At 45.4% G+C, this 15,160-nt stretch overlaps 1 protein-coding gene across 1 annotated transcript; it reads left to right on the top strand.

Annotated features, from left to right (window-relative positions):
• Positions 1 to 5,029: 5,029 nt before the first annotated feature.
• On the top strand, positions 5,030 to 7,409 carry LOC116420233 (G-protein coupled receptor 12-like). The gene has a single exon (XM_031944584.1). It carries the CDS (start codon positions 5,030 to 5,032, stop codon positions 6,146 to 6,148), a length of 1,119 nt encoding a protein of 372 aa, XP_031800444.1. The 3' UTR covers positions 6,149 to 7,409.
• The last annotated feature ends 7,751 nt before the right edge of the window (positions 7,410 to 15,160 follow it).

Below are 15,160 nucleotides of genomic sequence, written 5' to 3'. Positions count from 1 at the left end.
TAGCCAACAAAGTAATGCCCTCCCCAAATCCAAACGCAACAATGGCATTACCCTCGTTTTCTAGAAAAGAAAGCTCTGAGGGGGTGATGGGATCATTGGATTTAGAGCTAAAGATGATCTTAGAAATCTTCTTGACCAGTAATCTCCAAACATTTTGGATTTCATACCCTAGTATAAGCAATTATCTCCAACATGTGTGTATTTTCTTATTAATCAATTACAGACAAAGTGGGAATAGCTAACGCTTATAATTCTGAGGATTGTGTTGTATTTTTTTTTAACAAATTGTAGGCAAAATAGTAATAGCTAACATTTATACGGTGCTTCTCAGGCTTGCTATTAGGTCCTCTAATTATCTCATTTTACAAATGAGGAAATGGGGCTGACAGAGAACTTGCCCAGGATAACAGAGCAAAGAAGAGTCTGAGGCAGGATTTGAACTATGGTGTTCCTGACTCCTGTTCCTACTTTCTGTTCATTATGCCACGTATGATTTTACTACTAATTCTTTATGTTATAAAACTCACAAAGACAGATTTTTAAAAGCATGAGACAAACATGAAGTGAAATAAAATTTTATCTTAAAAAGAATAGGGAACCATTGGAATTTATTAAGAGAGAGTGATGCAGTCAGATTTGATCTTTTGGAAAATCACTTTTTAGCAGCTGCTTGGTGGATGTATTGTAAACTGGAGGGCTGGTAGTTAATTAAAAGGTGATTGTAATAGTCCAGCGGAGAGTCGGAAGTAAGGGAGTATAGGAGTAAGTATGCGTAGAGAGAAGAGAATTATGAAATCTCTTTGCTGTTGAGGTAAAAAGGAGAAGATGTGGCAAGCGGCTGGAGGAGGAAGGGAAGGGAGGGAGAAAAGTCAGCTACCTCTGAGGTTGGGAGCCCGGGTGGTGTAAAGAGTGGGAGCATTCTCAGTAGTAATAAGGACATTTGGAAAAGGGGTGATTTGGCTAATCAGATTGTAACCCATCTATGAGTGCACTTCCCATGAGACTCTGTATGCCATCAAAAAGGAAAAAGGGGGTGACAGGGGGCTTCCTCTCAGATCGTTATCCTTGAGAACCCAGCCTGCTTTCCTAGGCGGCTCTGGAAGATCTGGGGGGCTGAGTGTGCTAAGGGTAGGATGAAGAAGAGGGCCGGGGTCGGGTGGGGGGGGTGGAGAAGGGAAGGGATTTTTCCAGTGGCACCTGTGTAGCTGTTGCTGTTAGTGACTAGGGAGTGGTTAGGTTATAACTGCATTACTAGACAGAGGCTGGGCTCAGAAAAAGGGTGGGGGGAAGTCAATAACTAGCACAACGAAAAGAGGGGGGGAGATACGGGGATTGTTGGAAGAAAAGGGTAGGTGTGATTGGGTTGAAGACAAGCCTCATGATTGGCTATTGCAAGCAGGGTGGGCTATGACCCCTCATTCCACCTTCTGATTGGTTGATCATTCCCCTACACTTACACACACACACACACACACACACACACACACACCACACTCCCCACAACACACCCCTCTCCTCTTCCAGAGAAGGCACCGAGGACCAAAGAATTGGAATGACTTGACCAGCTTTCCACATGCAGTAGGTGTCAGAATGACTATTTGGATTCTTCATTCAGAGCCCTTCTCCCCTTCTATTGTGGCTGCAATAGAAATTTTCAGACCCCTTGCTTTGAGCTTCTAGCACAGAACCAGCTATGCTCAGGTATAATGCACATACTGGTGGCCTTGTGCCTCTGAGGAGACAGCCAGGTGTGGATGGAGGGAGGAAGGCGCAGCAGAGGATCATGGAGAGTTGACAGCAATGTTGGAGCTCTAGGCTGACTCTTCCCTCCGGCAGGAATCAACAACCTGGCTGGAGCTGAAGTGGTGGGTTTGGGCTTGCCCCTCAGCTCCCTTCCCCTATAAGGTTCTTATCCTCCATAGGCAATCACAGAAACTCAGAGGGGCCTCAAAGGGTAGCTAGTGAAAGCCCTACCTGAAGAAGGATTCCTCTTGCAGCTGCTCCCAACAAGTGAAGGACTAGATTCACTGGAAAGAGCATTGGACATAAAGTCAGAGACATGGGGGCAAGCCCCAAGTCTGCTGTTGCGAGTTGCTTTTCCTCTTCAGTCTTCAGTTTCTTCATCTGTAAAAAGTTGGGGGGGGGAAAGTGAATTAGCTGATGTCCCTTTCAGCTCTAACAATTTTTTCAGTCATCCAACCTTTACTTGAGTAACTCTAGTGAAAAAGAATTCTCTACTGAAAATTTAATTTCACTTGAAATACGGTTCAATTGTCTTGACAGGTCATATTTATATGTTGTGGCCCATTTTGTGTTATAGTTATTTTTTGTTATTATTTTTGTTCATTTGTTTCGGTTGTGCCTGATTCTTAGTGACCCAATTTGGGATTTTCTTGACAAAGATGCTGGAGTGATTTGCCATTTCCTTTTCCAGCTCATATTACAGAAGGGGAAACTGAGGCAAACTAGGTTAAGAGACCAGTTCAGATTCTCACAATGCTAAGAAGTGTCTGAGTCCATATTTAAACTCACAAAAATGAATCTTCCTAACTTCATGGCTCTTTTATCCCCTTTGGAACCTAGCTGCCTCCAACAATGTGAACAGCCCATTGGCCAGCCAGGTGGTGCAGCAGAGAGTGCTGGATCTGGAGTCAAGAAGACAATTTCCTGAGTGGAAATCTGGCCTCAGATACTCACTAGCTGTGTATGCCTGGGCAAGTGACTTAATTCTGTCTGCCTCAGTTTCCTCATCTGTAAAATAAACTGGAGAAGGAAATAGCAAGCCACTCCAGTATCTTTTCCAAGAAAACCCCAAACAGGGTTTTTTCAGAATCGGACATGACTAAGATAACAATCCTAAAACAAAAACCCTGAAAACCTCACTCTCTCTTTGGCTCATCCTCCTTCCAGGGGTCTCTGGGAAATTTTGGAATGCTGCTCAAATATAACAATTCTAAATCTCCATAGATATGACTAAAAGAGTCCCCCCTTCAAGATGACTCTGAGTCATCTCCACCAGCCACTGCTCCTGGCTCTGCTTAGCAGATCCTTCCAAGGTACCATGGACCAGCTCTTTGCTGGATTCTACCCACTTTGAAGGGTACATCTTGGTGAACCTAACCAGCCTCCTCGGAGGACTTGGGCGATTGCGAGATCAGAGATTTCGAACTGCAAGGTATTTTAGAGGCCAGCCTCCTCACTGGAAGGATGAGGAAAATGAGGCCCCGAGAAGAGTGGTGATCAGGCTAAAATCCCCCAGTAGCAGAGCAGAATGTAGACCCAATGCAAAGCGCATTCCCCCAATCCATGGCGCTTCATGAGGAAAGGAGCAAAGCAGATTCCAAATCAGGTTGCCGGCCTCCCAACCCAGCTTCCCCCCCCCCCTTTGCACTCCATTCTCCCTCCCTCCCCAGCAGAATTCAAGAGTCCCTGGAGCGAGTGGGGAGGGCTGAGGACGTGCAGCGGTTGAAAGAGAAGAAGGGGGTGCTGCTTTGTCAAGGGGCTGCAGAGGGGAGGGGGGATGAGCAAGCGCCTCCCTGCTGTTCTGCTCCCACCTCCTCTCCTTCGCAAGCTTTAGAGCCCATCATGAATATAAGAGAACATTTTGACGTCAGCAGCGAGCTTTATCAGCAGACCCAATAGGGGAAGAATATTAAGCGAGAGTCAGTAGCAGAGCTTTATTAGCCGCCTCAACCAGGAGTGAGACTCCAGATCCAGACCGGTCGGAGGAGGAGAAAGGAACAGCAGTCTTCAAAGGCGCGGCCGAGCCTTGATCGCGGGACGGATCAGCGGCCAACCCGTTGGCCTGAGTAAGAGAGGGGCATCGCATGACTCCAGACCCAGCGAGGAGCGGGATGGGCAGGGAGAGGGGTGGCCGGGAACGGAAAACGGAGTGGAGGGCGCGGGACGTGAGAGGCAGGGGCGCGGCATGCGGGAGCCTTGGGTCTGGGATGAGTAGGGGCGCCTCTGTCCATGGTCCCGATCGGGGCTGGGCGGAGGCTGGGGTTGAGGCTGGGGCGAAGACGGGAGGGCACGATCTTTGTTTTTTTCCCCTCAAGGCACAGCTATGGGTGGCTGGAGAACGCTTGCCTCCTCCGCGAGTCCTGAGGCACCTTAGCCACAGGTTGCCACCGAGCCAAGGGCAGAGCGCTGTGGGCAGGCTGGGCTGAGCTCCCCGAGTCCGCCCGGGGGGGGGAAAAGGGAGCCCAGCTCGGCTCGGCGCAGAGCGCAGCACCCGAGCTGGCTGTCTTTGCGGCGGCTGCAGCGCTGTCCGGGGAAATGTTGCACCAAACATACACGGGCGCGCGCGCAACACGCATACACACCCTCCGCCGCCGCCGCCGCCGCCCCCAGAACCCCTGAAACCAAGTGACCTCCCGAGGCCGCGCACTAGAGGCGCGGCTCCGAGGGGAAGCTAGCCCCTGAGCACCAGAATCTAGGAATCCAGCCAGAAAGAGCCCCTGGGATTCCCAGACTAGGGACGTAGAGAAAGAAGGGAGCCCTTGACCATTGTGGGGGCCAGACACACCCAAAGCCACCTAACGGATGCAGACAGGTGAAAGGGCGGATTCCCACCTCGGGACTTAGAAATTGACAGGGTAAGAGGAAGGGCGAGAAAGCCCGAGCCACGACGAGGAGTGGCCAGACAGACACATCTTAGAGAGAGGGACAGATAGCACTCGAAGGCACAGAGAAAGCTCGAGGGAGAAAGCTGGGGCGCAAGGAGGCCAACGGACAACCCGGGACTTAGAAAGCGCAGGGGGTTCAGGTCGGGGGGCTTATAGAGACACTGGCGGGTTTGGGTGTTCGACTTCGACCACCCGACACGGACGGCTCCTCTCCGCCCGTCCAACGGTGGCGCCCCCGAGGATCGTGGGTGGGGCCCTCGGCCGCGGGCTCCCCGTTATCTGCCTCATTGTCTCTTCCCGCCTCCAATTCCCCAAGTCCGGGAGCCTCTCGGCTCTGTCCCGTGCCCCGCCCTCGGTCTCAGCGCCTGATCCCTCTTTTTGTTTTTTCCCTTTCCGCAGAAATGGTCCCCTCTCCGACGCAGACGCCTCTCCAGTCGCCTCTGGCGCTCTTGCTCCACGCCTCGGCTTCCTCCGGCCCCAGCCCCGGGCCGGGCACCAGCTCCACCACCGCCGAGGAAACCTCCCCTCCCCCCCCTACCGAGAGCAGCCCCTGGCCCCCCAACGGCTCGTGGCCGGTGGGCCGTGGCCGGAGTCTGGGGAGCGGGGAGGGGGTGAGCCCCTGGGACATCGCGCTGTGCGCAGCGGGCTCGGTGGTGGCCTGCCAGAACGCCCTGTTGCTGGCCGTGCTCTGCTGCACCCGCAGCCTTCGGGCTCCCACTTTTCTGCTTATAGGGAGCCTCGCCCTGGCCGACTTCCTGGCCGGCGCCGGCCTGGTGGCCAACTTCGTGGTGAGAAGCGTGATGGATCCGGTGAGCGACGCGGCGGTGCTGGGTTTGGCCGGCGTCCTGCTGACCGCCTTTTCGGCCTCCGCTTGCAGTCTGCTGGCCATCACGGTGGACCGCTACCTGTCCTTGTACAGCGCTCTCACGTACCAGGCCGAACGCACCCTGCCCTTCACCTGCGGCTTCCTGGCGGCTCTCTGGCTCACCTGTCTCGGCCTCGGCTCTCTTCCCCCTCTAGGCTGGCACTGCCTGGACGACCCGGACACCTGCAGCGTCCTGAAGCCCCTGACCAAAGATCAGGCGGCCGGGCTGTCCGTGTCCTACCTGTTCCTCTTCTCTTTTATCCTCCATCTCTACCTGCAGATCTGCCGGGTCGCCTTCCGCCACGCGCAGCAGATCGCCGTCCAGCGCCACATCGTCAACCACGCGGGCTCTCCCATGCAGTCCATCTTCTGCCTGGTGGCCGGCACCCGCAAGGGCGTGTCCACCCTCTCGCTGATCCTGGCCACCTTCGCCTTCTGCTGGGTGCCCTTGGCCATCTACGCCCTGGTAGCCGACCCTTCCTACCCCCAGGTCTACACCTACTACTTGGCGCTGCCAGCCGCCTGCCACTCGGCCGTTAACCCGGTGGTCTACGGCTTCCGCAACCCCGAGATCCAGCGGTCTCTGTCGGTTGCCTATACCACCTACCTGCGCCCCCTCCTCACTCGCCTTCGGGCCGCCATCGGCCACGTGTGAGGCTCAGGGCAAAGGAGTGGGGCGAAGGTCCGGGAGGAGAGGCTGAGGAGTGTCGAGGGGGTGGAGGAGGAGGAGGAAGGGATGAGGTCAGGGCTTCTCGGCTGAGAGGTCCCGGGACAGAGGGGGGGGCGAGGAACCCCAAAGGCAGAGGGTCTGCGGAAGCGCAGAGGAAAGTGGGGAGAAGTGGAGTGAGACACCCTTCTGGGCTACAGCTGCCCCTTCGTGATGACATCAGTCTCTGGCCTTTCGCCCCCTTACCTTGCTGCCTCCCTCCCGGGGTGCAAGGTCTCCCCCCCCCAACGCAGCTCCATGCTTTTACCCGCTCCAACTCGAGCGGTTTCACGCTGGCTTCTCTGTGCGCATTTGTGCGTGTTTGTGCGTGTCTGTGCCTGTGTCGGTGGAAGTAGGAGCACTAGCCCCAGATTCTTCAACTCGAGGCGGGGGGGCTTGCCGAAGTGTCCCCTCAACCTTCCAAGGAACCCTAGGCTTGGAAGAGGGAAAGAACAGGATCCCCTGGGGAAAATGAGGGTTGGGTTCCTCAACTGGAAATGGGGGATGCTTCTCCCTTGCTGCCCCCCCTCTCTCTCTCCCTCCCCCTCAGTTCCTATTCCCCACTTGCCTTCCCCAATTCCAAATGGGCATTCTGCCCCCTCAGCACCTCTGGAGCGCTGTTTCAGCACCAGCAAGCATGAGAGCTCCCGGCTGGGAGAAGTCTTGAGTTCTGCAAAAGCAAGTTACCTGGGGAGGTTTGCAGGCTTGCTTCCTCCCTCTCAAGAAGGGTATAACGTCATGGAAGAACTGAAAGAAAGGGCAAAAAAGACTTTTGCGTCGTTTAGTTGTCATTCCAGAGATGGCTGGCTCCCCTAACTCCCCATCTTTGTAGAGTTTGCAATGTACTTTGGAAGATCCTCTCCTTCCTGGCAAAGAGAAGCGGGGTGATCGTTTTAGAAGCCCAAGGCCCATCCCACCCTCGAGGTTCAGAAGGAGCTACCCCCCCCACACTGACACTCCCCAAGAAAGTATTAGGATCCCACTGGGGAGGAGGGGTGGGAATTGGGGTATTTACAGGATGTGACTGTGGGAGCCAGGAAGGGATGGAGGAGAGTGCAAGAATGGATGTTTAGAACTCTCAATAAGCCCTTCTTCCCCTGCTATCTCCACCTGTGTATCTTGCAATGTGTCTATAGTAAATTTTTAAGGAGCCTTGGATCGCTTGCTCTCCCATCTTGCGCCAGGTTATGGTGCAAAATAAAGTCTGTTATCTGCAAATCAATTTCTTTGTTGTTTGGTGTGGTTTTTTCTCGTGGCAAGGGAAGACTGGGTGGAGGGTGGTGACTCATTCCTACTAGGGAACAGGGAAGAACAGGGGAAAGGGGAAGTCTTTTCATACTGGGGACTAAAAAAATAAAACAAACCATCAAAGATGAAATAAGGGGTTCTTCCCAGAGTGTCTAGGAAGCCTACGAATGCCTTCTTTCCTCTTGGAGGAAAAACCACCAAGTCCACCCTTTCTAAAAGTCCAACTTGAAAGTCCAACTCCACCAAAGTCCCCAGCAGGCTAGACAGTGAGATTTAAACCTTGGGTCTCGGTCTGAATCCAACATTGACTTCTAGAAGTATAGTCCTTCCTACTAGCTAGCTATGCCATTTGAGCCGATAGATAACCAGTTATCAATACAAATGGTATTGATAGCTATTTATCAATACAGATATCAAAACAGTTATCAATAGTGCATGCTTAGCCCTGAATTGTTCTCAGGCTTCTAAAGCATCTGCTCTTTACCCACATTTAAATTCAATTAAATTGCTACTTCTTCTGAGCCCCCATGGTCCTCAGTGACTGGCCTAAGTCAGATCCCAAACTTCCTGGAATGGGGAGGGGGGAATCTGGCCTCAAATTGAAGCTCCTAAGGCCATGACCATCAGTGACCTGTGAAGAAGCAGCCCAACTTGAGCTGAAGCAACTCAGCAGGCACTGGATGGATTAGTTTAATAAAAAATCCCTCTGGGGGAGATATCTGGGGGAGCACCTAGGTGGAACCTGACTACTTCACAGCTCCTTCCTTTAAACTGCACCAGCTGTACAATTAAAATGGGCACTTGGAGTTTATCAATTCTCCGTCTGGAAGAGGATAATATTTTTCATCACGAGCTCTTTGAAATTGTTGTGGATTATTATATTGATCAGGGTTGCTAAGTCTTTCACAACTTACTGTGAAAATGATGATCTGATAGGATAGGATAAATATGATAATATTGCTGTCTCTGCATACATTATTCTGGTTCTGCTCACTTCATTTTGTATTACTTCATATGAGTGTGAGTATGAGTGTAGGGGTTCCCCCTCATTAAATATGGTTTACCTGCCCGCCCACCCATCTTATTTCCCCTTTCTTTTATAATGTCTGGTCTTCCTGTTGGCCACAAGGAGTGAGTGAGATGAAGCCCTACTAACTCTCCACTCCTCTCCAAACCTATAAAATAAGAAAGTTGAACTATATGAAGGTGCCCTGTCCCTGGAATGATGCTGAAAGGGACCTAAAACAAGGAAAATGAATAGCTGTTGCCTTAGAAGCAAAGTTCATAGTTCACTCTTATCATTGACCCTAAGCTACAAGAAAATGACATGAGGAGAGAGGTGTGGTAGAAAGACTCCTTCCCTGGAAGCCAGGAGACATGGCTCCTAAGTTCACCAGCTACCAACCATCCTTGGACTACATCTCCCTTCTCTAGATCTTCCTTTTTCTCAGATGACATTCAGTTACTCAATCAACTACAACTTACTAAGCACTTACTATGTGCCATACCCTGTGCTAGGCCATGGGAAAACCACAAAAATAACATCTCCTATACACGTGCATACATACATCTGTGTATAAAATAGATGAAAATAATCTGAAAGGGGAAAGCATTAGCCTTCAGAAACTGGAGATTGTCTTTCCATGGAAGATGAAGTTTGATCTGAGTCTTGAGGGATGCCAGGGAAACTAAAAGGCAGAACTTAGAGGGCTAAGTATTTCAGGCATGGGGGACAACCAGTGGAAAGACATGGAGGTAGGAGATAGAATGGAAGAGCAAAAAGATCAGAGTAGCTGGTTTATAGAATGCTGGAAGAAAGTAAAATATATATTAAAAAACTGAAGATAAGAAGGAAGCAGATTGTGAAGGGCTTTGACTGCAAAAGAGAGGGGATTATATTTGATCCTAAAGGCAAGAGTGAGCTATTGGTGTTTCTCGGGCTGAGGATGTATGAAAGGATCAGACAAACCAGAGCAAAATCATTTTGGCACCTGAGGATGGATTTAGAGTGGCAGAAAACTTGAAGCCAGGGCATGAGTTTAGAAAGTAGTTGAAACAGGACAGGCCAGAGGGTCTACACTAAGCTTGTGACTGAATGAAGAGAGAGGAGATAGATGTGAGACAGATGTTGTGGAAGTAGAAGAGCAACTGTTTGAAGGTCTGGGTAAGGGAAAATAATTCAAAGATGGCAGATAGTGTAAATCTGAGGGACCAGAAGCATGATGGTGCCCTCAACGATAATTGGGAAATTCCAAAGTGGGAGGATTGGCGGGGAGAGAATAAGTTTTACTTTGGACATGTTGAAGTTGAAAAGCCTCAAGGAATTCAGTTCTATATACACAAAAGGCTATTAGAGATGTGTAATCAAAGCTCAACAGAAAGTTGAGTACTAGAGGATGCAGAAGGTGATTGACAGCATTAGGGAACTCAAGAAGAATCAAGATTGCAAAGGCTGCTTAATTGGGTAATTAAGAGATTACTGCAACTTTGTAGAGGGAAATTTCAGTTTAGTGATGAGGTTAGAAGCCATATTATAGAGGCCTTAGAAGACAGTGAAAGGAGAGAAAGTAATGGGAGCAAATGTAGATGACTTTCTCAAAGAGTTTAGCCACAAAGAGAAGGGAAGACATAGGCTGAAAGGTAGCATGAATGGTAAGATTTTTGAAGATAGAGAAACATGATCTTGTTTGATGGAAAAGGAACTGACAAATGCATCCACAGACATAGCAATCCTCGTTTTCCCTTTTTTATTTTTAATTTTCAGTGCCAAATTTTCTTCCTTTCATCAGTATCTCCTCCACCCATTGAGAAGGCAAGAAATATGATATTCATTGTACATATGATGTCGTGTAAAATATATTTCCAAGTCAGCCATGTTGCGAGAAAAAAAAACAAAAAAAATAACTATATGCATACTTATACATATATGTATACCATGCTTCAATTTGCACTTAGTGTTTATCAGTTCTCTATCTGGAAGAGGATAATACTTTTCATCATGAGCTCTTTGAAATTGTTGTGGATTGATCAGAGTTGCTAAGTCTTTCACAATTTACTGTTGTATAATATTGCTGTTTCTGCATACATTATTCTGGTTCTGCACGCTTCACTTTGTATTAGTTCATATAAGTCTATCCAGGCTTTTCTGAAATGATTCCCTTCATCATTTCCTTCATCAGTTCTTACACAGTATTCCATTACATTAATACTTCATAACTTATTCAAATATTCTTCAATTAATGGGGGTCCTGTCAATATCTAAGAATTAGAATTCTTAACCACCACAAAGAAAGCTGCTATAAATATTTTTGTACATATGAGCCCCTTTTCTTTTTCTTGGATTTCCTTGAAGTATGCCTCAAAATAGTATTGCTGGTCAAAGGATGTGCACAGTTTCATTGCCCTTTTGAGCATGGTTTCAAATGATTCTACAGAAGAGTTAAACCAGTTGACAACTCTTCTAGCACTGCATTAGAGTCTCAGTTTTTCCACATCCCCACCAGTATTTGTCATTTTCCTTTTCTGTCATGTTAGTCATCCTGATAGGTGTGAGGTGGTACCTCAGAGTTGTTTTAATCTTCATTTCTCTAATTGATAGTGATATAGAACAATTTTTGCATGACTATAACTTCGATGTATTTGTCTGAAAACTGTCCATATTATTTGATCATTTTTCAATTGAGTAATGGTTCTTATTTTTATGAATTTGGCTCAGTTCCTTATGTATTTGAGAAATGAGATATTTATGTAGTTCCTGTGTTTGTCCTATGGTAGGCTCCCAAGTATTTTATCCTATAAGCAGTTATCTCATTTTTTATTAAACATTTTTATTTTCAAAACACATGTATGGATAATTTTTCAAAGTTGGCATTTGCAAAATCTTGTGTTCCAAATTTCCCCTCCTCCCCCCCTCTCCTAGATGGCAAGCAATCTATGTTAAACATGTTAGAATATATGTTAAATCCAATATATGTATATATATTTATACAATTCTCTTGCTGCCCAAGAAAAATCAGATCAAAAAGGGAAAAAATGAAAAAGAAACCAAAATGCAAGCAAACAACAAAAAAGTAAAAATGCTATGTTGTGATCCACACTTAGTTCCCACAGTTCTCTCTCTGGATGTAGATGGCTCTTTTCATCACAAGATCATTGGAACTGGCCTGAATTGTTGAAAAGAGCCATATCCATCAGAATTGATCATTGTATAATTCTGTTGTTGCCATGTACAGTGATCTCCTGCTTCTGCTCATTTCACTTAGCATCAGTTCATGTAAGTCTCTCCAGGCCTCTCTGAAATCATCCTGCTGATTGGTTCTTATAGAACAATAATATTCCATAACATTCATATGCCATAACTTAGTCATTCATTTTCCAGCTGATGAGCATCCACTCAGTTTCCAATTGCTAGCCACTACAGAAAGGGCTGCCACAAACATTTTTGCACATGTGGATCCCTTTCCTTCCTTTAAGATCTCTTTGGGATATAAGCCCAGTAGAAACACTTCTCGGTCAAAGGTACGCAGTTTCATGACTCTTTGGGCACAGTTCCAAATTGAGTTTACAACTCCACCAACAATATATTAATGTCCCAGTTTTCCCACATCCCCTCCAACATTCATCATTATCTTTTTCTGTTATCTTAACCAATCTGAGAGCTATGTAGACCTCAAAGTTCTCTCAATTTGCATTTCTTTGATCAATAGTCATTCAGAGCACCTTTTCATATGACTAGAAATAGTTTCAATTTCTCATCTGAAAATTGTTCATATCCTTTGACCATTTATCAATTGGAGAATGGCTTGAATCCTTATATATTTGAGTCAATTCTCTATATATTTTAGAAATGAGCCCTTTGTCAGAACCCTTAAAGGTAAAAAAAAAAATTTTCCCAATTTATTGCTTCCTTTCTAATCTTGTCTTCATTAGTTTTATTTGTACAAAGACTTTTTAACTTAATATAATCAAAATTATCTATTTTGTGTTCAATAATGAACTCCAGGTCCTCTTTGATCCCAAATTCCTTCCTTCTTCACAGATGTGAGAGGTAAAGTATTTTTTTATTTTTCTTATTTGCTTATAGTATCACTTTTTATGTCTAAATGATGAACCCATTTTGACATTATCTTAGTATACAGTGTTAGGTGTGGGTCAATCAATGCCTAGCTTCTCCCATACTAGTTTCCAATTTTTCCAGCAGTTTTTGTCAAATAGTGAATTCTTATCCCCAAAGCTGGGGTCTTTGGGTCTGTCAAACACTAGATTGCTATAGTCATTGACTATTTTGTCCTGTGAACCTAAGCTATTCCACTGATCAACTTTTATTTCTTAGCCAGTATCAAATGGTTTTGATGACTATTGTTTTATAATATAGTTTTAGATCTGGTACAGCTAGGCCTCCTTTATTTAAGCAATTATTTTAAGTGCAATTTCTTTTTCTATTTCTTCCTGCTGGACTTTGTTGGTAATATATAGAAATATTGATTATTTATATGAGTTTATTTTATACTCTTCAACTTTGCTGAGATTTTTAAATTGTTTCAACTAATCTTTAGTTCCTTCTCTAGCATTCTCTAAATAAACCATATCATTTGCAAAAACTTAGGTTTTTTTCCCTCATTGATCATTCTAAATTCAATTTCTTTTTCTTCTCTTATGGCTACAGCTAGTATATAATTTCTAGTTTATTATTGAATATGTTGATCTTGCTCCATCCTGATCTTATTGGAGAGGCATCTAGTTATTATCTCCATTACAGACAATGCTTACTTTTAAGAAAGACTTCATTTATTCCTATGCTTTCTAAGGTTTTTTTAAAATAGGAATGGGTGTTGTATTTTGTCAAAAGCTTTGTCATAATATAATCATTATCTGTGTTCTTTTTGTTATTGATATAATCAAGTATGCTTATAGTTTTCCTAATATTAAAGCAACCCTACATTCTTGGTACAAATTCTACCTAATTATAGTGTGTGATCTTTGTGATATATTGCCATAATCTCCTTGCTAGCATATTCACTTATTACATTAATATTTATTAGAGAAATTAATCTACAGTTTTCTTTCTCTGTTTTTCTCTCACTGGTTTAGGTATAAATATTTGTGTCATAAAAGGAATTTGATAGGAATTCTTTACCTATTTTTAAACAATTCATATTATTGGAATTAATTGTTCTTTAAATATTTATAAATCCATCTGTTCCTGTGTTTTTTTTTTTGAGAAACTCATGTGTAACTTGTTCAATTTTTTTTTCTAAGATAGAGAATAGATTTGGGAAATTCTGTGAGCTCTTTCGAAGAGATGATCTCATTATCATTACCTGTCCTCTCCTGATGTTCCCTCAATCCTCAATTGAGGGTCACTGAAGATGGGCCAGTAGATGGTGAAGTTGGTAGAGTACCGCACCTCAAGTCAAAAGGATCTGAATTCAAATGTGCCTCAGATTTACTTACTAGCCATTGTGATCCTGGGCAAGTCATTTAATTCCTTGAAAAAAAAAGTCACTGAGATATCAAATCTTCTGGTGATCCCAACATGTGTCTAAGGGGAAAAAAATTTAAAAATTCATTCTGCATATTCAAGCCTAGGATATTAAGAATTTCCTGGAGATACCTGGAAGCATTTCCAGGCAATGTTTGCAATGACATCTATGTATAGGTGTCTACTCTTAGCCAGTATGGGCTATCATAGTTTGCTGAGAACCTTTCCCCTGTGAGACCTCAAGGAGACAGAGGTTTAGGCTCAAAACCGGGAGCTCCAAGGACTCTAGCTTTGCCCACTCACCCCAATTTCTGTATGTCTTCATGATCAAGACATTTTAAAAAGTTGGGAAGAGGAAAAGTGATGGAGACCCTCTTGCACAATCTTCAAAACAGAAAGAGAGAGAGAGAGAGAGAGAGAGAGAGAGAGAGAGAGAGAGAGAGAGAGTTAGTTCCTGGATGAAAGGACTAGAACTAGATCAATCAATAAAATCAGTCCTTTGAGTAGAGTTGGAATTTGATTACAGGTGTTCTGAATTGTGCTTTCCAGAGCCTAAGTCAAATCTTGGACCACAGTAGCAGAAAGTCACTTAGACTCTGCTCTTACCCAAGGTCCTTTGTACCTAGGGCTCTCTTGAAATCACACCAAGTAGCAGGCAACAAGACTGACAGGAAATAGAGAACTACATGTAGCTTTCCTGCCTCTTTTTGCTTGGGTTTCACATATCTCCTAGAAGGATCACTCTTCAAGCCTGTCCTCAATTCAGCCCAGTAGACACCCTGGCTACTGAAAATGCCATCAGAAACAAAAAGTTAGCACAATTGTGGCCCACCTGCAATGTCTTATCTCTGGGCTAAACTTCTGGGAAAACAAAGGAGTTCCTACCTATTAGAGTTGGAATGGATCTTGGAAATACTATCATCCAACACTCTCATTTTACAATAAAGATAATAGATCCAGGAAACAAAATATTGGAGAACCTAACTCTGTCATCTAGTATTTTCTCTTTCCTAACTCTTCTCATCTGCCAATTTGACAAGCATGTCATTCACATCTTTTTTGCAAGTGATTGACAACAATTTTAAACAGTATAGGCTATAGACCTCTAACCCTGAGGTATTCCACGAAATACCACTTCTCATGTTGATATTGGGCCATTAATGTTCACTTTTTGTGCCTGCTTCCTCAACCTCATTTGGGTCATCTTGACCACATTTCTCCATCTTGTCCAC

The sequence above is a fragment of the Sarcophilus harrisii genome, chromosome X (genome assembly GCF_902635505.1).
Source record: "Sarcophilus harrisii chromosome X, mSarHar1.11, whole genome shotgun sequence".
NCBI classification, from domain to species: domain Eukaryota; kingdom Metazoa; phylum Chordata; class Mammalia; order Dasyuromorphia; family Dasyuridae; genus Sarcophilus; species Sarcophilus harrisii.
This window is presented reverse-complemented; position numbering and strand designations above follow the sequence as displayed.

Coding starts and splice junctions, on each gene's coding strand:
- LOC116420233 (XM_031944584.1), top strand. CDS start 5,030: ATGGTCCCCTCTCCGACGCAGACGCCTCTCCAGTCGCCTCTGGCGCTC.